We start from the raw sequence: 22,352 nt of genomic DNA, 5'->3' as shown, positions 1-22,352 counted from the left end.
CTCTATAATCAGCCCACGCACAGGCACACGCACGCACATGCACACACACGCACACACGCACACACACACACACACACACACTTGACCTACAAAAAGAGCCCCAGCCACTGACGGGCTCAACGCAGACACTTAACCTGAATAAACTCAAAGCACATCGTAGCTCATAACAATGATTAAGAGGTGGGTGGGGCAGAGGGAAAAGAAGGTACGGGAGATGTTAATGATTCTCTGCAAATCTTTTTCACACGGGCAGTTTGACAGAGACAGCTGGGGCGTGTCTACTGTCCCGTGGTGCTTCCTATGGTACACAGTTTGCACTACCGCGGCTAAACGGCCACGGGAGGGTCACGGGACGGGTCCCTTCGCTGTTCCAAGCGTGAAACCGATCCAGGGGACCTGAGGGCCCCGCTCAGTTCCCAGCCCTTGTCCTTGGCTCTCAAGGAAAGAAGAAAATAAAGTGACTTTCTGTGCCTCATCCATCAGGCATCGGGTTTTCAACCGCTTGAGTCTGGCCGTCTGTTTCCGTTGCAGGGGGGGAAAGCCACGAACCAATTATTGTTTTCCTTAAGTGTCAATGGTCAACTCTTTCTGTTTAAATCACTTGGTCTGTGACTGTGATACCATCATTTGTAACTATGATGTGAGCAGAGTGTTTGTTCTCCCTCCGACCTGACGAGCAACTAAGTCCACTTTGAGTCACCGTGTTGAGGGTAGGAAACACAGGAAGTGACTGCACCGCGGATCAGTTTACAAGCACAGGTACTAAGGCCGAATGGCTGGGAGTGGTTTGTGTTCTTAGGCTGTTTGGAATTGGGAGGGCCCAGACACACACGCACACGCACACACACACACGTGCACAGACACACACACACATGTGCACACACACACACACACACACTGACAGAAGAAGCCAAGTTGGCAGGCATCTGTTACACCTCGAGACCAAGATGTACGGTCCATTCCTCCTGTGATTCGCTGAAGGGGGAATTACCAGGGGGACTACAACTGAATAACGCTTCATCCATTGTAAAGGGGGGGTTTTGAACAGGCCAATCCGGAGCGAGCCTAGGGGAGCTGCGCACCTCTTAGCCAATCGGGACACAGCTGGGGCTTTGAACAGAGAAACCAGGTCTGGTGTGGACGAGATAAGGGCAGAACAAACAAACACTATGTGCACACACACATATGAACACACACACACACACACACACACACACACAGACAAACAAGCCAGATGGTGGAAAAGGAGAAGAGTGGGCCATTTTAGAAGAAAAAATAAAAAGGAGGTGAGGTGAGGGATGAAGATGTGACGAGAACAGAACCGAAAAGAAAAAACGGGGAGACGGGGAGGGGGGGAGACAGGGGGGGGGGGGGGGAAGAGAGGATGGATGAAGGGCAACTCTTTGCAAGTTCAGCAAAGGGAGGTAAAAACTGAAGTGGAGCACCATGCGCAGGTTAATTCTGTAGCAGCTAGCTTAGCGACTCAGCACTGGGGCCAGCCACCGCGTTGAACTGCCTGGCCGACTTTTGCCAATTGTCTGTCCAAGATTTTTTATTTTTTTTTGTCCTGAACCGACAGAACTGATTCAGCGAGTGGCCTGCTGGGGGGGGGGGGGCGGGGGGGTTAGGGTCTCTGCCTGTTAGTGCAGCCGTAGCACTTCTGTTGTTCAACCGCTACGGATGAGAGGGAGAAAAACGTCCACAGCGACACACAATGAAGACCCTGAAACAGCATTAATATACCGGGAGAGACCGGAGCGGGGGAGAGACAGGACCGGGGGAGAGAGACAGGAGTGGTAGAGAGAGACCGGGGGAGAGAGAGACAGGACCAGGGGAGAGAGACAGGACGGGGGAGAGACAGGACCAGGGGAGAGAGACAGGACCAGGGGAGAGACAGGACCAGGGGAGAGACAGGACCGGGGGAGAGACAGGACCGGGGGAGACAGGGGGACTGAGGGAGTGAGTCCGTCAACCGCCAACCAGACAAAGAGAGAGAGAGAGAGAGGCCGAGAGAGAGACAGAGGCCGAGAGAGACAGAGGCTGAGAGAGAGACAGAGGCCAAGAGAGAGACAGAGGCCGAGAGAGAGACAGAGGCCGAGAGAGACAGAGGCCGAGAGAGAGACAGAGGCTGAGAGAGACAGCGAGAGAGACCTTAAAACGAGAGATCATAAAACGAATAACAAACTAAAACCAGCCAAACTTGACTTGAAATGAGGAGGAAAAAAGATCTAAGAATAACAACACACACACACACAGTAAAGGGATTTCAGACGGATAACGACTATAAAGCGATCAACATCGAACGTGTGACAAAAGGAGGATTTGCATAAAGGAGACAAACAAACAGAGACGCCTTTTATCAGCGCGGCGACACAGTTCTGTCCAACCAGAACGTTTTTAATGACCGTGTTTATTGTCCTGAAGGAGGGGGCAGACGAGGTTCTGGGGAGTGTACGTACAGTAGGACATTATGGTGAAAAGTATCACTCACACACACACACACACACACACACACACACACACCATATTTATACCCGTCTGCCTGCGGGTCATAGACTGGGTCCTTGTGTGCATGATGCATAGACACGTCTTGCGTGTGCGTACATGTGTGGTGTCACCTTCAGCTGTAAAATGTGGTCAAGCGTCACTTAGGGGCAGAAAAAAAGGAGAGAACAGAAAGAGAGCGGGAGAGAGAGAAGAGGAGGAAATGAAGTACAGACCTCCGTCCCCCCCACCACCACCCATGGGATTTTTGTGTGTGTGTGTGTGTGTGTGTGTGTGTGTGTGTGTGTGTGTGTGTGTGTGTGTGTGTGTGTGTGTGTGTGTGTGTGTAAAAATGAGTTTTGGGAGTAGTTGCCTCTTTATGATCGCTGTTACTTGCCCGAGGACAGCTGTTATTGCACTTTACAGCAGGGAAAACACACACACAGACACGCACACACACACACAGACACACACACACTCAAACACACACTGTTGTAAAGATTTTGAAGGGTGCTGCTGACATGAAACTACGTGAAGAACTAAATCAAGGTAATAAATGGTATCAAGAATTTAAAATATATATATATCTAAAGTGAATCAATAATGCTAGTGGTGGTCCGGGAGGACAGCCTCGTATAACTGAAGAGTGTGTTTCTGTGGCTCAGAGCTCAGGTGTGGCTCAGGGGAGCGGGCAGGACAATTACCTGAAGAGGGGGCTTCTAATAGCTGTGTGTGTGTGTGTGTGTGTGTGTGTGTGTGTGTGTGTGTGTGTGTGTGTGTGTGTGTGTGTGTGTGTGTGTGTGTGTGTGTGTGTGTGTGTGTGTGTGTGTGTCTGAGCGCTTATGACAAATGACAAGGCTCTGAGCACAAAATAAGTTGAACTGGTTCCTGACTCGCATTCAGGCAGGAGAACACGCCTTCAGGCGTTTAGGTCACACACACACACACACACACACACACACACACACACACACACACACACACACACACACACACACACACACACACACACACACACACACACACACACTATTGTTAAATGTGGCCCCTCCCTCTCTCCTGTATTCTTTTCAGTTCCTCTGCTGTCTGTTCTTCAGCTTATTGAGGCCAGTAGACAAATATGGGCAGGTCTATGGCTTAACGGTTAGTAAGAAAAGAATAGGTACAGTCAAATCCCCTAGGGTTCAACAAAACACACACACACACACACACACACACACACACACACACACACACACACACACACACACACACACACACACACACACACACACACACACACACACACACACACACACACACACACACGTTGAGAAAGAACATGCCACACAGAGGTCACCCTACAAATGTGACCCAAAGTCGTGTGTCGCCCGGTAACCCAAGCCTCCCCCTCAAGAAAGGCTGCTTTCTCATTTCAACGTCGTGTTCTGTATCCGGTTGCACCAGTCCGGGGTAAGCGAGCCACAGCCTAGCTGTAACGTAAGCGTTTGAAGTCGAGGATTACGCCTAAGAACCGGTCTGCACCGCACAGACTCCTGCACACCGCAGCAGCGACATGTTGTGAGAGACACCGCCCCGGTTGAACTTATCTATTCAAATATCTATCAAATATCTATTCTAAAGTACACAAAGACAACACAGCGTCAATCCCACTGTCCTGAGGCCGTCCTCCCATGCATGCGTTGTAAGGCTTCGCTCACAACCCTGAAGTAACCAACGTATGCATACACCGGTGCAGTCCTCAAACGCTGTTGGTAAACATTTATATTCAGACGGTGAGTAATACAATTTTTGCATGGCAAATTAAAAAGAAAATCTCTCCTGGCAAGACCAGCAGTCTTCTACGCCGTGTTATGCCGTGGGGCTGGAGTGCATGCTGGAATTGAGCCCAAAAGGAAATGACACAATTCACGCCATGATTCATGTCATACCGTACCTGTTATGCTACCTCCTGTGGATTACTTATTGAAAGGCATACACAAGAGAGATGCAATCTCAGGACAACTGGTGAACCACCTCTGATCTCAAATGGGTGCATCTTGTGAACATATTCCTTATCGGTAGAGAGACAAAGCACTACGGCAGACGGGGTTGAAAGTAAATGTTCGCCAGAAGAAGAGAGGAAGAGGAACAATGCTTTACAAGATTCAAGGACTTTGGCCTCACTATGCTGCAGATGACCCCAAAACGTCCATGCTGTGTGTGCGTGTGTGTGTATGTGCGCGTGTGTGTGCGTGTGTGTATCTTTGGCCCATTGCCTCAGGGCCTCAGACTGTTTTACTTGCTGAGAATGGGCCACACACACACACACACACACACACACACACACACACACACACACACACACACACACACACACACACACACACACACACACACACACACACACACACACACACACACACACACACACACTTCAATGTCAACGTTGGGGCCATTCACAGCAGGATGGGTGGGGGAGGTTGGAACTTGGGGGAAGGATCAGCGAAGCGTAGCCACACACGCTCAACCCCACTAGTGATGTGGGACCATATGTACTGTCCATGATCCACACTAACATGTTGAAAAGGACGCTATAAGCTGCACAAGCCTAAACCCTCAGCTAGCCTTCGGACATTCCCATGGCAAATTTTAAGGCATTGTTGTGGTTTTTTTTCAATTATTATTCCACATACACGTGCAAAGAGCAGGGTCTGTAAGGCAGAGCATCGTGGGAGCTTTGCGGAACAGCAGTGCCAGAAGAACATTGAGCTTGGAGGATCAGGTTGGGGCTTCAGGGCAAACGTTGCCAACAAAGCCGTCAAATTCAAATAATACTTCAAACCCTGATTCTTGGGTGTGTGTGTGTGCGTGTGTGACATTAAACCAAAATTATTTCCCATGTTACAGCTCGGCTATAATGTTAATCGCTCGTCGTCATTTTCCCCGTTTGGTGTGCGATCCGAGTTGGTTGTCCGTGCACTTTCAGAGAATTAAAGTTCTATATGAAATTATTGAAATATGACAAATGGGGATATATTAAATCAAACCAGACGGTTTTCTTAACCATTCCATTCCGTATTGCCTTTATCTGGCTCTCCAACAGCAACAGACACACACACAGACACACACACACATTCAGTTTTAAATTAACACACAAACACGCCACCAGAGGCACACCGTCCACACTGTGTGCCAAGTAATTAACAGTGTGTGTGTGTGTGTGTGTATGTGTATGTGTATATGTATGTATGTATGTATGTATGTATGTATGTATGTATGTATGTATGTATGTATGTATGTATGTATGTATGTATGTATGTATGTGTGTGTGTGTGTGTGTGTGTGTGTACTGGAAACCCTGATAATCGAAAACAAGTGCATACTGGCCATGGTCTCTATTCCCTCCCTCCATCCAGCGTCACCTCCCTCCATTCATACCTCCAGCCATCCATCCCCTCCCCGCACTCGTCTTCCCCGCACTTCTCCTCCATCAGTTCTGACTTCCCCCTATTTCCCTCCTCCTCCCTACACTCTCTCTCTCTCTCTCTCTCCCCCAGTCCCTCTCATCGACTCACATGGCCACCGGTGACTGTGGGCTGGCTAGCCACCGCCGTCTCTCCGCTCCGCTGTGACCCATTGGTTGTTACACAACAAGGCCACCACAATCAGTCCTCTGTTGGGGTTGCTGACTTGTGTCGGGAGGACGACACACACACACACACACACACACACACACACACACACACACACACACACACACACACACACACACACACACACACACACACACACACACACACACACAATGTAGTTCCGTCTTTCTTGCTCACTTTAATGTAAGTAATCAAAGTGGACAAGGGGCTTTGTGGTGCAGAGAGAGGGGGCGGGAGAGAGAGAGAGAGAGAGAGAGAGAGAGAGAGAGAGAGAGAGAGAGAGAGAGAGAGAGAGAGAGAGAGAGAGAGAGAGAGAGAGAGAGAGAACCAGGGATCATCTCCTTTAACTGTCCTCCGCTCGCTGAGTGTGTCCCGCAGGCAAGCGGGGAGAGGAGGAGAGAGGACAGAGAGAGAGGGGAGAGAGAGCAGTAGAAAAGTGAGAGTGACAGAGAGAGAACGAGAGAGAGAGAAGGCCACAGAGGAGAAGAACAGAGGAGACGAACAGAGTTGGCAAGGGAAATACACAATTTCCGAGTAACTGAACAATTCTTGAGTTATGACTATGAGGCCAGCGTTTCACAGTATCAACAAATAGTAGGGTATAGGAAGTATAGGAAGCGTAATCGTGTCTGTGTGTGCACGGCTATGAATGCAAGTCCCAAAATAACAAGTCAACTAAACACTCAACTAGAGAGGTGTGCATGTGTGTGCGTGTGTGCGTGTGTGTGTGTGTCTAGGGGCAGTGTGAAATCGAATCCTAAAAAAAAAATTGAAGAAAGAGCAAAATGCTTCCTGGGACTGAATATACGGCCAAAGGCAATGTGCCCAATGTCTGTGACTGTGTGCGTCTCTATGCATCACTATCTCCTCTGATCTTTGTGTGTGTACATGTGTATGTGTTTGTGTTTGTGCATGTGTGTACATGAGTGTGTGTGTGTGTGTGTGTGTGTGTGTGTGTGTTTCCTTGGCCAAGGGCGTGGAGTGACTTGCTTCATGGCTGGACTGACTTGAAAGGTAAAGAGACGGAAAGCATGCTCACATGCACACAAGCACATTTTGCAAAGAGACACACACACACACAGACGCTCGGAAAGCGCACAAACAAGGAAGGCATTTTGCCACAGCAGTCTTGTAGGGATACACGAACAAACAAACAATGAAATGCATCCATCTCCTTTGTGTGCTAACCCAGAGCAGATGCATCCACACACACACACACGCACACGCACACACACACACACACACACACACCACAGAGGACAGTGATGCATAAAGTCTTTCATATAGCTCTAGAAGAAGGAGAGGCGGGATGGAGAGAGAGAACGGTTTAGGAAATTGGTTCCATACCATGGGTTCCTCCTAACAAGCCCAGTGTAATATTATGACAACATCTTCCCCGGCCGCACAGTTATGTTCTGTCTAGCGACTGGCAGATCCATTGTTGTCCAGAATCACATTAGACCAAGCGTCGTGCTCCTGGTCTGGCAGAGCCCGTCCTCTCGAGTCCCGATCAATCACGTTTCTCACTAAACCAGATGGCACAGGGGTGTGTTCGCCTCTTCCGCCATTCCGTGCATTTCTTTCTATGTGCCTTGTTGTCACTGTCCTTGTTTGATATGAGCCTTTTTGGACATGGAGTTAGATTTGTTTTGCATGTGTTTTTATGATCAAAACAGGAATATGTTCATCACATGTCGCAAGCAAATGTCATATCGTGGGTTGACCAAGACATGGCTTATTCAAAGACTCCATGAAGAGGAGTTCTGCCCATTTAGAAAGCAACATTTTGCACACACGTTTCCAGAGATTTTAAAAAAATATGACCAAAAAGGGAATGTGTGGCTTGGAAGATCTTCAACTGAAACTATTGATGAAGAGAACTTGGATTAATGGAACATGAAGGGGGACAGTGGGTGCAGAGATGCTAGTGATGCTTGCTCGTTAGCTGCACACTGAACACTAGTGTGTGTGTGTGTGTGTGTGTGTGTGTGTGTGTGTGTGTGTGTGTGTGTGTGTGTGTGTGTGTGTGTGTGTGTGTGTGTGTGTGTGTGTGTCTCTAGCGCACGTTACGGACGAATATCTCCTGATCTTTAGAATATTAAATTGCTATGTCTATCTATAACAGACTTAGAACGGCAGAAAGCGCTGAATAGAGCCGAATCCTCCATACAGACCCGAGCTGATTTCATTATAGATAAATCTGATTCATCTGTTCAGCCTCTCTTTTCACACACTGCTCCACTCCATTTCTCTCTATCCATCTGCTTGCCTCTGCCTCTCTGATATTGGCACTCCTATTCTCTTCTTTTTTATACCCTTTTAAACTTTCATCCCCTCTTTTTTGTCTTCCTCCACCATACAAACGCTTTTTTTTATTTTTCTTACATTGAAACAAAGTGACGGGAAGGAGAAGAGAAGAGAGACAAAAAAAAGAAGGTTGGGGGGAAAAAAGTGATGCGAGAAAAATAGAAGTTGTGTTAAACAGCTGAGTCCAGCAGAGCGGTCACAACAAATTCATCTCCTGGACCCTACAGCCCCCCCCGTACCTTCCAACACACACACAAAACCATATAGACCATGGCCCACTCCCTGATACAACGCAATGATGGTGTGTGTGTGTGCGTGTTCGTGCATGCATGCGTGAAAGGTGGACGACACCTCTTACTCCCTACTCTCTGCCTCATCATTGCAGCTGCTCCACAGAGGTGTGTTTCAATATATCACCCTGTCTCAAGCGCGCACACACACACACACACACACACACACACACACACACACACACACACACACACACACACACACACACACACACACACACACACACACACACACACACACACACACACACACACACACACACACACACACCTGCTTAATAAGCGGTATTCAGAGCTCCTGGCTTCATAGAAACCAAAAACTGCATTGCTGTGCAAAACTCTGCGGTTTCAATTTTTTTCCCCCCTCTTCTCCTCTCCGTTCTTTCCTCCTCCTCACTTGCTTTGTTTCCTTCCACTCCATGCCATCTTTTCAGTTCCTGTTGGTTCCCTTAATGGCTCCTTTTTCACCACCACTTCCATTTTTATTCCTTGCAACCCCATTTCCTTTCCAGTGGACATCACCATCAAGGCCATCAGCTAACATACACTTCTGTACATCCATAGTTATTAAAGAGGAGAGAGGAGAGAGGAGATGAGAGGAGGAGGCAAGACGGCTTGGCTGCGCCCGGACACCTGGAAGAGCCTCAAGGTGTGGAGGGGGTGGGCTGGGGGGGGGGGGGTGGGGGAGTTGGGGGGCTTTCAGCTGTTCAGTCCCCATATGAGACGGTGAGAGTGTGTGTGTGGTTAATACGTGCGCTTGTATGTCTGTCGGCATGTGCACGCGTGTGGCCATATGCGCATTAGTGCTACAGGAGTGAGACAGCGGGTCACGCCAGATGGAGATGGACACACACACACGCACACGCGCACACACACACACGCTCGCGCGCACTACCCCCAGCCCCCCACCTCAACACACTAGCATCACGTTCTGCTTGCATGCATCTCGGCCGTGCGTGCCCTACACCTAGACCACACACGGCCACAGAGCCCCGCCGGTGTGGCTCTCTGCAAAGCCCTGGTCGTTAAGGAGTACCGTTAGGCAGCTCAACGGGTTCCTAATAGGGAGCATATGTTTAGGATAGTTGATTGATTTATAGATGCGCGCGCGATCTCACACCACGGTCGCTCTCAGCAGGATCACAAGGTATGTCTCCGTGTTGAATCCCAGCCCTGTGTAAAGAGACGCCTTATCACCTAGCCTCTTGTGAATGCGCGCGAGTCTTTGTTCCCTGCGAAGTTCACTCCCGGTTGCCATTCAGGAGCCTTCGCCTCGGAGAGAGCGTGCCCACTCAACTGTACTCCAGAGATACGCGGGGCCTCTTGACCCGGATCCACCCGTCCCCGTCGATACGGGGGCAGGGCGTACGCACACGGTGCAACCCTCTTGGGTGTGTTTGTGTGCAAGGGAGAGGGACCCAGAAAGAGGGAGAGAGCTATAGGTGAGGGGTTGAGCGATGGCCAATTTAGATCAATCTCTTAGTTGTCTAGTGGTGAGCGCGCACACGTGCGTGTGCACACACACACACGTTTTTTTTTTCTGCCCATTCTTCTTTGCCGCATTGCTCGTCATTTAGGGCAATTAAAATCACTGAATGCATAATGAATGCAATCATTCTATTTACTGGGGTACTTAAACAATGTCAGTTGGGAAATACACACACACGTACACACACATGTACACGCACACACACACACACGTGACAAGATGTTACTTTATTGCACTGCCTTTTCTGTAATAGGATTTGTGTGCTGTCAAAGTGATGTATGTAGGAGCCAACATGTCATGCTTCCCAACCCAAAAGAAATGACTCTCCCTCCCTCCCTCCGCACACACACCCAACTGAGACCCCAAAACACATCAAAAACTAACCGCTTAAAGTAAACAATATATATATATATATATATATATATATATATATATATACATAAACTGTACATAGAGGGCATAGGCCTAAAATATATATTTTTGGATGTAGCATATTTGCAGCCAACAAATATGTGGACACATACAGACATGACTGAGTGGACGCTGCTTCCATCCCAGCATGCCTCTGTGCTCCATGGCGGAGAGATTCTGTCATCACCACGGTGACTGTCATGACGTATCATTAGTAGCTGAGGCAACTAATTAAGAACTGCCTGTCAGGGCTGTGGTGGTCAGTGCTTTCGCATACAACCCGCCCACACAAATTACCTGTCACAAACACAGCGCATCTTTCCTGAAAGATGCGCACACACACACACACACACACACACACACACACACACACACACACACACACACACACACACACACACACACACACACACACACACACACACACACACTTCTTTAAGCTAAATGACAAGATTTTTTAAATCGCTTTGCAGAATGGTGGGGTGGCTGACAGACTGTTTTGTTTGATTCATGTTTTTGAAAAAAAAGAAAGCTTTTAAGAGGGCTGACGCCTCTGCCTCCTGCTTATCTTTGTCATTGGAGCGACATAAATTGTGTTTAAACCAAGGTCACACACACGGACACACATGCACACAAGGCTAGTGAGCCTTCACATCCATCCACACCACATTAAACACTGATGCAAGTTTCCTGGCTGAACAACGTCTCCGTGCATGGGCATGTGTCTGTGTGTGTCTGTGCGCGGCTGTGTGTGTGTGTGTGTGTGTGTGTGTGTGTGGTCAGTAATGAGGTGTCACTAGTATGGGTCAGTAAGCATTGAGTGATCGGTGTAATGAGACAGAATACAGAAAAAGAAATATAGAACAGGAAAGACTGTGCGTGCCTGTGTGCAAGTGCGTGTGCCTGTGTGTGTTGTACACTTATTAATTCTCTGCTATGACAGAGAACACATCTCTGGCGATGGTCTAGTCGGACTTGTTTGGTTTGAAATGAGAGTGTGGGGGTTGGAACAACAAAATGTGTGTGTAAGGAAAAGCCATTTGTATCTTGTGAAAATCGAATTGCTTTAACTCACATGGACGGCGCTCTGTACACAATATACATTATACGTTTCACATCTCGGGGTATTCGGCGGAATGGGGACAGTTATCAGAGTTGGTGACGGCCTTCTAGAGATGTAGAGCCCAAGTGCTAATTGATCACAACTCTTCAGCGCCCGGCCACAGCCAAACAAGGAACGCACTCGCACAGAAAGACAAACTAAACCCATTTCATTGCGGGGCGGGGGGCGGGGGGGGGGGAAGGAGGGAGTACCAATCGCGGTACAGAACACCGGTACACACACAGACACACTACACACCCTACACACACTACACTGCCCTTCAGCTCTCGCTCCGTCCCCGTCTCCGAGCAGGCGTCAACAGGCCCGCCTCCCGAGGTGCCGGTCAAACTGTGACCACGCTGCTGTCTCCAAAGCCCAGATGGTGCATCGCATTCTGGTCTTCTCGGTTAGCCCAGGGGCTTCAGGCCTTTGTCGTGTGTGGTTTTTAGAGGTGGGCTTGGGGGCCGAGGTAGTGGGTGGGGGGGGGTGGGCTCTTCCTATCAGCACATACATAGCACGGCTTCGAGGCGGCCCTGAGGTAGGGAAACCACTGCTATGAATATCAAATTTAAACGTTGCTAAAACAAGAGATACAAATGCAAAGGATTAGACGTGACCAGTGTTTCAGCCTTCACCCTCTGGCCCCACGCCGTCTCCCCCTGGATTCCTTTGTGTCATGTCATTACTCCCCCCAAGCCCCGTTTCTCACTATGGGCCCTCCGTTATCTCTGTGGCTCTGCTAGGGATATCAGCACGTATGGGAGAGGGAGGGGGGGGGGGGGGGGTATAAGGAATGACAAGAGTGCAGCTGGATATGCTCACGGTGTGTCAGGGCATGCTGCTCCGGCATTGGCTGCTTATCACGTTTCAAACGGTGGCACACCCACGCCGACCGCCCCGCCCCGCCCCGCCCGGCGTAGGTCCACCGTTCAGCTCCTCTGCTCGCTGCTGGCTTTGTAAGGATAGAGCCGCAGGATCATCACCCTAGTTGGGTGCGGGAGGGCCAGACTCTGAGGGAACCGTTTGGCTCAGTGGGCCGTCCCTCCCTACCCTCCGGCTTTCTGTTTCATGGCCTTTCACTGGTTGGCCAAAGAGCCTAGTCTGAGCCGCAGACAGCTTAGAAAGTAAGACAACTCGGGGAGGAGGACATGTTTCAGAACTCTGGATGCGGATGGGTATCCAAGGTGACGTAGAAAAGCAATACTGCATTTGTCAAATCCCTGGCATTAGCATAATTAATCAAATCCGTATTGAGGCGCCCTGCCTACCACGGATAACAGCAATAATGGTTTTTTATAAGCGTTTTACTGGCAGCTCTGACAGGGAGACACGCTTTGTCCTCACTTCATCTGTCTTGTCTCTTTCTATGTCTCTCTGTCTCTCTCTCCCTCTTTCTCTCCCTCTCAAATTGCTCTGTGATACAGCCTCTTGCACGCCCTTTGCTCTTACGTTTCTTTCTCTCTCTCTCTCTCTCTCAGGACCACTAACCTTGATTCACTGTTCACAGCACTTGACTCCGCTCCAGGCTCTCTCTCACACACACACACACACATGACCCAGAACATGTGCAGTTTGTGCACACACACACACACACACACACACACACACACTAAGGTACTACAACTACACTAAAACCAGCTTTTTTAAATTTCTCTACACATATTTTAACTAGCAATTACAACAAGTAAGGTGTGATGTGGAACAGGCAGGCACACAGGCACACACACACACACACACACACACACGTAAAGTTGAACTGGTGTGTGGGGCCAGAGAGGGGGGAACTGTGGCTAACCTAAACCACATGTTGCTGGTTTGCTCTCTCTCACTTTTCATTGGCAAAGTGTCCACAGCTCACAAAAAACACTCAAATCTCAATCCTGAGTAACTCAGTTTGACTCTGTATCCCCCAAGAGCTATGGTAAAAACCTCCTCCCCCCAATCAAAGGTATGCGAGTGCTTCGGGGCAGGGAATGTGTGTGTGATAGAGGGAGGAAACTGGAAAGAGGAGCACCAGAGAGAGAGAGAGACAGAGAGAGACAGAGACAGAGAGAGAGAGAGACAGACAGAGAGAGAGACAGAACTGAGAGACAGAGACAAAGAGAGAGAGAGAGAGAGAGAGAGAGAGAGAGAGAGAGAGAGAGAGAGAGAGAGAGAGAGAGAGAGAGAGAGAGAGAGAGAGAGAGAGAGAGAGAGACACACACAGAGACAGACACAGAGAGAGACAGACAGAGAGAGAGACAGACACAGAGAGCGAGAAAGAGACAGACAGAGACAGACACACAGAGACACAGACACAGAGAGACAGACAGAGAGAGAGACTGAACAGAGAGAGACAGAAAGAGAGAGACAGAACAAGAGAGAGAGACAGAGACAGAGATAGAGAGACAGACACACAGAGAGACAGACACAGAGAGAGAGACAGACAGACACAGCCAGAGAGACGGAACAGAGAGAGACAGAAACAGAAAGAGAGAGACAGAGTTATAGTTCACGGTTTCGATCTTAATCTTTATTTACCCGGGGAATGCTTTGGCTGAGCACCCCGGCACCTTCCAGCTATGCCGTGTTCGACACAAGAGTTACACACACAGACATTCTGCTGGCAGACGGCCAGCTGCAGCCCCATCTACCACGTCGAACAAGAGGGCAGGCCCACCGCTGTAGTTGAGCTTTATCTGCCTTGCTCCAGGGCAACTTATTTGTAGGTTACAGGCAGCGAGGGAGCTCTCAAAACACACATGTTCACAGTGACAACCACTACACATCAAAGTCCTATTTTTTAAAGGGCTGCAGGACCAGAATCTTCTCATTTTTTAAATACATGTTTCTGTGCCGTGTTGAAAGCGACTCATCTTCCATACGGCTAAACAAATGTATTGTATGCGTTTGTTTCTCTTATAAAGTGCAGAGTACGGCACTTGTGTTTAGTCCGAACTGTGGTCATACGTCGGCCAAAGAGCTAGAAATGATTATGGTTTGACTCCAGGGTTTAAAGTAGACTCACTGGGAATGAGAGGCCGGAGACTTTGGAAACATGTGTACCCACCTTGTAAACAGCCAACAGCACGTGGCCAAACAATCTCCTAGCCTGTTCCCTGAACGGAGAGCGAAAGCAAACTATTCGCCCTGCCTTCTATCATCTAAACCTCAGGCGGCACTGCGCTGAAAGACCACAGGCGTTTATGGCCCATGCTTGTGGAAGGTATAATTTCAGGGCATATACTACTCCAATGAGAGCAGCAGTGCCTACATTCCTTTGCAGGATTACTCAATCGTAAAAAGAAGAGTACCATGATGAATAATGAGTATTCTACACACAGTATTTAGCAAAGACAACAAGTCTGGGCCAGTAATAACCGCCGATGGCGGAGTGACTCTTTAATCCATAAATCATAATGCCAAGAAGGAAACCTGAATTGGGCTGGACTCCGCCAAGTGCAATTTCTCCAGAGCCATTTTATTTCTTTGAGACAGAATCGGTCCGTGTCTTATCTCAGGTAGTGTGTGTGTGTGTGTGTGTGTGTGTGTGTGTGTGTGTGTGTGTGTGTGTGTGTGTGTGTGTGTGTGTGTGTGTGTGTGTGTGTAGCATAAGAGAAGTTGAACATAAGAGACAGTCGGTGTCATGTGGAGGTACCACTGTATCTGTTAACTGTTAGCCCGACAAGACAAGCTCTCTTGGCTCGCTCTCTCTCTCTCGCTCACAAACACACACACTTTATTTACCTTTGGGCTAATAAATATAAACATTCTAGACAGTTAACGGTATCACTAAGTTAACTCAGAGAGACAGTTTCTCGAGCAAGGACTTTATACACAGACAGAAAGGGAGCTCTGTGTGTGTGCGCGCGCGTGCGTGTGCACGCAAGAGAATCTCCGTTGCACATTGCCGAGCTGAGCTCACAAGCAAAGAGACAAAAGAAAAATGGAACAAACACAGAATTCCAACGAGCGAGAGGAAGCGACAGTGAAAGCAAAAAGGGACAGGCTTCAGACCTTGGTGCGAGAAGAGACGGAGGGAGAAGAGTAGAGCGCGGCGAAGGGAGAGGGGAAGGAGGCCGCCAGGCAGGGCCCTATAGCGCGCTGCAAATCAACCTGATTATTGTTATCATTATTGTTAAAGCGACAACAGATACCCACTTGGTGTCCCGTTTCATTGCCCATCACTCTGATGTAGGTTGTGGCCTGACCCTTGGGGTCCTGAGGGGCTGAGGGGGGAGGGGTCCTGCAGCAGGACAATGGCCAGAAGACGGTCTAGTCTGGGAGCAAAGGGAAGTCAGGGAGCAAGGCGTCCCATTGTTTGAAGTGACCTGATATGGAGTAACACTGACATGGCCGCGGGCCGCTTGTTATCATTTTGGTTCAAACCCAAACTTGAAAAGGAATGTGCTGGTTTTGTTTTCCTCCGCCCAGGGAGCAGAGCGTGTACCCTGATAGCCCTGTGTGGGAAGCATTGAGGTGTCCTTGAGCAAAGCACATAACGCTCTGGGTGAGCTGACAGTCGAGAGCACCGGGCTCACACCGTCGCTGCCGTGTGAATGTGCTGGGACATGTGTGAATACTTGTGTGTCGGTGGGGTTGGAGGGGGAGCCAATCAGAGGCGTTCATTGTAAAGCGCTTTGAGTTCTCCAAGTGCATAGCAAAGGGCTTCATTGTATAGTGTGTAGTGTAGCGTCAATGTAACGGCACTTGAGCACCATGATGGTCAACATTAGTGTGTGAGGAACTCGCAGGCTAGTTCTGGGGGGATGGAGGTTGGGAGTTGGAGGTAGGGTGAAGGGAGGGTTAAAGAGGGGGCCGGTTAACAGTAGAGGGGGGCTGAGAAAGTAGGCCGCTGAAAGGCGAGGCGGGGGTGGGGGCCTTTTGATAAACAGTTGTGTTGCTGTGTTTAGAGTAGGAGGTCATAAATTCATAGGATGGGGAGGGGGTGGGGGGGAGGAGGAATCTAAAGTAGCTTAGAAGAGGAAGAGATGGATGGGTGGGGGAGGGGGGAGGGGGGGAGGGGTCTATCAGAGCACAGTCAACAGACCGAGGAGTGTCGGGCCAGACCTATGAAGAGTCTGCTTAATATCAGTGTGGTGTGTGTGGTTAGACATTCAACCGCAGAACTTTAAAATGCAAGTCAGATTGTTTTTTTTCCTAGACGGTTAACGTGACTTTTTTAAGCGGTGTGTCTGCTGGGCTGGACGTTTCTGGGCTGGGCTCAACGTTTGTCTTCAAACTTGCACATTGTCGCATCTCCTTGAATCTTGTTTGTAGAAGATGAAAGGGCTGCTTTTGAAAAGCGTCACCATTTTTGACAAAAGAGAGGCTTGGCTCAGGGGAGATTTGAATTATAACAGCGCTCTGTTTTGAAATACCGGGTGGCCTAAACAAGGACACATCTTAATCTAGAGGTTCACACTTTTGGCCTGCCCCCCCCCCCCCCCCCGCATTGTGAGACTAAGGATGAAATACATTTAACACTAATTATTGAGCACAAAAAAAATATTGCTGGCTCCATGGCCACATTTCAAGGTCATCCATTATTATGTTTGTATAGAGCTATTAAGGAACTATTAAGCACTAAGAACTTGGCAAAGCCCAGGTTAAAATACTTAAATGTACATTAAGGGTTTATTGTCTTGGCATTCATGCTGGACCATCAGATGAGATGCACTAGAAAACATCCAACATTACGTGTACATATGCTGAAGAAATTCATTCTGTGATGGAAAAAGCCAGCATGAAAACAGATGTACAAAATGAGTCTGGGCACACATGCTGGCTGCCAGCCTATCTGTGTGTGTGTGTGTGTGTGTGTGTGTGTGTGTGTGTGTGTGTGTGTGTGTGTGTGTGTGTGTGTGTGTGTGTGTGTGTGTGTGTGTGTGTGTGTGTGTGTGTGTGTGTGTGTGTGTGTGTGTGTGCTGTCAGACTGACCGATCGTGTGTCCACAGACACCTATGACAGACGGGAGAGGCAGACGGCTGCTCAAGATAAACTAGAGGGCTGGCAGGACTTTGCATAAAGTCATTTTGAATTTCCATTTCAACTCTATTGCATACATTTGCCACAATTTAAATCTCTGTGGGAGATGGACAGTGGCGATGTAAAGATGCGTTATAGGGATGGGCGAGATGATAATCTTAATGGACTGGTCATCTGTCTTTAAGCTCCAACACACACTGAAAGCCTTAGATGGCCTTTTTCTCTCAACTGAAATCAGCTTAAAAAAGGAGAGAAGGTGGGTAAAGACGAGAGAAAGCGAGAAAAATAACCGTGAAAGTGGGGATCAGTGGTTTAAAGGTCATTTATAGGGCGAGACCACAACAGCACGTGAAGCAGAGAGTGCTATGTTGTGTGGCGCTGGATAATAGCTTACAAAATGGGGATGGATCAAATTTTACTACAATTAGTACACTAACTTACCCTTTGCATGGTTATTTCTCGAAAACGAAAATAAACCACAGGAACATACTCTTGGAATAAGCCTATGGTTGTTAATCCTTTCTTGGATTCTGCTTATCTGGCTTAGTGGCTGTAGGGCTGTCACTCTGTACGGATGACCTGAGCTTCCTAACGCCAGTCTAGTGCCAGGAGATCAGGTCTGGAACGCTGCTATGCTATGCTCTGCCCCACACTGCCTATGGCTAGAAGGCATTGGGTGAGTGTGCATGTGTGTGTGTGTGGAGGGGGGGCGTAATCTATGACAGATGTCTCCATAACTGGACTAATAGAAACCACTTCTATCCTCAGCCCATAGCCCAAACACAAACACCCTCTGGCTAAGTCAAAATGCTACCCAGTCTACCTGAAGCCTTGAGATACTGGAGGTTCATGTTCCTCTTATTATTTGTTCTCACACACACACACACACACACACACACACACACACACACACACACACACACACACACACACACACACACACACACACACACACACACACACACACACACACACACGCCTGTCACGTTGGCTCATTGTAAAACCAGAGCATTGGCCTTGAGAAAAGCAAACGCGCGATTGTTTATGGAACCTTGCAGGCTGACTTCCTGTTTGGTTGAGTTTGTTCTATAAAGCTCTGATTAAAGAAGCGGGTCTCAATCAAACAGATATTCAACCATTTAAAGAATGGCTTGTTTCTTCACCTCAAATGTTTCATTAAATATAATAATGTGAAGAAAACAAATCACATCTCTCTTTTCACAACAGCACTTTGTAATCTGTGTGACAGCACAAGATTGATATTTTCTAAACAGTCCAAATATCGAGAAAACACTGTGTGCATTTAGAAGAAATTGCTTTTTGGTGCTGATGTCTGGAGAAAAATTGGGATTAGCTTGATGATGGCAATAACACAATGAAAGGCCTCCCCAATACATGACCCGCAACTTAAGGCTCAAATAGTAACGTAATATTGTTTCTAAAACATGGGACTGCAATGAAGTGGGTTGCGATCAGAAACATAAACTTTCTAACTATATTAGAACAGTAAACTGGTTGTGGTTAATGGGCTCAGGGTATGTTACATGTTACAAAGTATCAGAGCCACTTTCATTCTGTCACCTGATGTCATCATGACACTGTGTGTGTGTGTGTGTGTGTGTGTGTGTGTGTGTGTGTGTGTGTGTGTGTGTGTGTGTGTGTGTGTGTGTGTGTTGAAAGAACGAGAGATGAAGATGCACTGTGGTGTGCTAGACCCATGTGATTACCGCTTTGTTCACGATAAATAATGCTAGAGAAGAGACTAAACCATGTACTTGTGTTCAGTTGGCGGCAGAACAAAGTTACTCCCCCGGGCCCCTTTAATAAAAGACCCGGCGCAACTGAACAAACAACACCTGTGGAAACTTCAAACCAACAATGACAGCTGACTGTCCACACAGACAGGGGGGGACAGGGAGGAGATAAAGACAGACAACTTGAACACAACACCATAGAGTCCCAAAATAAGATTTGGGACTCCAGATAGTTCCCCGTTGCTTGAAGCCGGAAGACCCGAAAGAGCAACAGCGGGAGGACATCTTCTATTAACAGAGAGTTGGATTAGAGTGACTACATGGGTGGAGATGGTTTAGTAAATTCACACCAGTCACCACGATGGCACGACGATGGCTACAAATACAATGTTAAGACGGGCCGATGTTAAAGACAACACAAGATGGCGACGACACAACAGAGGACAAATGGAAACGGCCACAGGCGAGGGACGATGAGACGGGTACTAGAGGAGGGAGGATGGCAGCGGATGAAGCTCAGCTCTTGGCTGGCCGTCAGAACTCACCCTTCTCAGCGCGTCCCATGTGAGCTGGATCAAGTGGAGGCAGCGGGGAACAACAAAAGAGTGTTAGATTTTGTCATGTCCACTCAGGGAGAGAGAGAGGCACACGCACACACAATCAAATGCCACTGTATATTTAGAAAATGCATGGCTTTGGAAATCACATTACTCATCTCCACAGAAAGTTTGCCCGGAGCTTGTTTGCATTTTTTTTTTGGAGGAAACTAAACTATAACACATGCATATTAATGAAATCAAAGTAATTCATATCTCCAAACAACATCCTTCTGCAACACAGACCGTCTTTCAGTGTCCCTTTCTAAATCATTGGTTCTCTGGATCCAACAGCTGGGACAAACAAAAGAGTGTGTGTGTGTGTGTGCGTGTGCGTGTGTGTGTAATGCAATTAATCAGCCGAGAGGTCTGATTACTTAATCTGTCATTATAGCTCGGCCCACAAGTGTGTGTGTGCGGTGCTCGTGTGCAGGCGCGCGCATGAGACGCAGTGGCATGTTTGGAGGCCCCCACTCGTACGGACAGCTGTGGCCGGGGCCAGAGCGAGCAGAGATTTATCACCCGTAGACCAGCACCACCACCGTTCACTGGGACTCTTTCCGCTCCAATGACCCCCCCCCCCCCCCCCCCCCCCCCCCCACACACACACACACACACACCCTGATGCGCTCTAATAAAACACTTATTTTCCATGAGCTTTGTAGCATCCAAAGTATGTGCGCTCATTCATCAGTATACCGGGAAACATGATGCATGACGGCGTGCGCACACACACACACACAAGTACACACCTAATGAACCTTCTCTGCAAATGAATTTCATTGAGCTTGACCATGAGCTGGTATGTTCGAATTATTGTTTTTTTCTTTTTACGTTATCATTTCGATTCTTTCTAATCTCTTATTTACCTTTGAAGGCATGTGAAAGGCATGCAGTTAACTCAAACGCTACCATTGTTAAGGCTTGTCTTATAATCTCGATTTACCCAGTCGAGAGCCCCAAAAATACATATATTAGAGAAGAGATCCAAAACTCAATGACACCGCAGAGAGAGGAGAGCACAACATGGGCGAACTTAAAGAGGAATAAAGCCATTGGACGATCCTGCCGCCACACAGAATCAATCGAACAGGCGCACACACGCATCCTCGCCTGCTGCCTGCTCAGTGTCTTCAGACTACTGACCTCACAGCAAAAAAAAAAAAAAGGCTTTTCATTCCTTCAGTAAAAAAAAAAACAACGAGATCATTTAATTCATTTTCAAAATGTTGACTAAGTAATTGGAATCAAGCAAGTCATTTTAAAGTTAAAATACTCAAATGAAGGAAAAAAAAACACGACTATAATTAGGCAATTGCGGTGATGATCAGAGACAGTGCGCCCTGGAAACACTAATGAAAGACAATTATTTCCATTCATTATGATTAAGGGCGGCCTTGTGTCATCAAACTCAACCGGAAAGCGGACGACAAAAGACAGTCAAATTTACATTTACGATTCACGACTCAAGGAACGGAGCAGGGCAGTGGGGGGTGTGGGGCATTAACGCGACACTGCCGCAGAAAATAAAGACTTTGACTTTTGCAAAATGTTGATAGGCGGAGAAGTGGCACACTTAGCTGCATAATAAGAAGCTAAATGGAGGCGGATCTATCAAATTAAGTCCTAATTGACTAACGCGGTGTTAATTACAATACGATAGACGGCTTTCAAATCCCATCCAGCATGATGTACGGGGTATTACTGGCTGGAATGACAAATAGGTTATCTGCTGAAAGCAGCTTATTCACAAGGGCTGACATTGTTGACACCTTAGGTTGTAGCCTATATAGAAGGACTTTATGCTGCACACACATCAGATATGTAGGCCCCTAACCTATTATTAGTCATTAAAGGGTTGTTTTTCTTTGTACAATTTGAGCTACTTTATTTTATTTTTAACGGCACCTAGCAGTAGTCTAGCAGCAGACCCTATCTCTAGGAGCCTTTGAAGAAACGACACGTTTTTGTCACGCAGATGAACAAATTATCACGGGAGGGGTTCACGGAAGGACATGGGGACTGTAATGCAAACGCTTTTTATATTGATAATGCGAAGGTTTAGAGGCCGATGCCGTCTTTGCGAGTGTTTAACTAACCCAAGTTTTACAGGCGACTTACTTCCTGATGCATCATAATCTATTCCTCCTATCCGAGGGGAAAACCACCAAATTAATGCGGAAAATAAAATCCACGCAGAAAGAAATCTACACGGGACCGTGAATAAGCCGAGAGGGGAGAGGACGGGTTCCGCTCCACCACCAGGTCACCTCCGTCCGCACCGCCTCGCAGACACGGTCAGACCCAGCGGAGAGCG

General features: G+C 48.0%; 1 protein-coding gene across 2 annotated transcripts in view; it reads right to left on the bottom strand.

The window, feature by feature from the left end:
- The window catches only part of ptprk (protein tyrosine phosphatase receptor type K), an 88,666-nt gene extending 68,661 nt beyond the window's left edge, over window positions 1-20,005 (bottom strand). For both annotated transcript variants that reach the window (XM_084483836.1, XM_084483837.1), the window contains exon 1: window positions 19,985-20,005. In XM_084483836.1, coding sequence (XP_084339962.1) covers window positions 19,985-20,003 — 19 coding nt within the window. In that variant the 5' untranslated portion in view covers window positions 20,004-20,005. The remainder of the gene's footprint in view (window positions 1-19,984) is intronic.
- Between the last annotated feature and the right edge of the window lie 2,347 nt (window positions 20,006-22,352).

The sequence above is a fragment of the Micromesistius poutassou genome (assembly GCF_964030765.1).
Source record: "Micromesistius poutassou genome assembly, chromosome: 19".
Classification (NCBI taxonomy): domain Eukaryota; kingdom Metazoa; phylum Chordata; class Actinopteri; order Gadiformes; family Gadidae; genus Micromesistius; species Micromesistius poutassou.
This window is presented reverse-complemented; position numbering and strand designations above follow the sequence as displayed.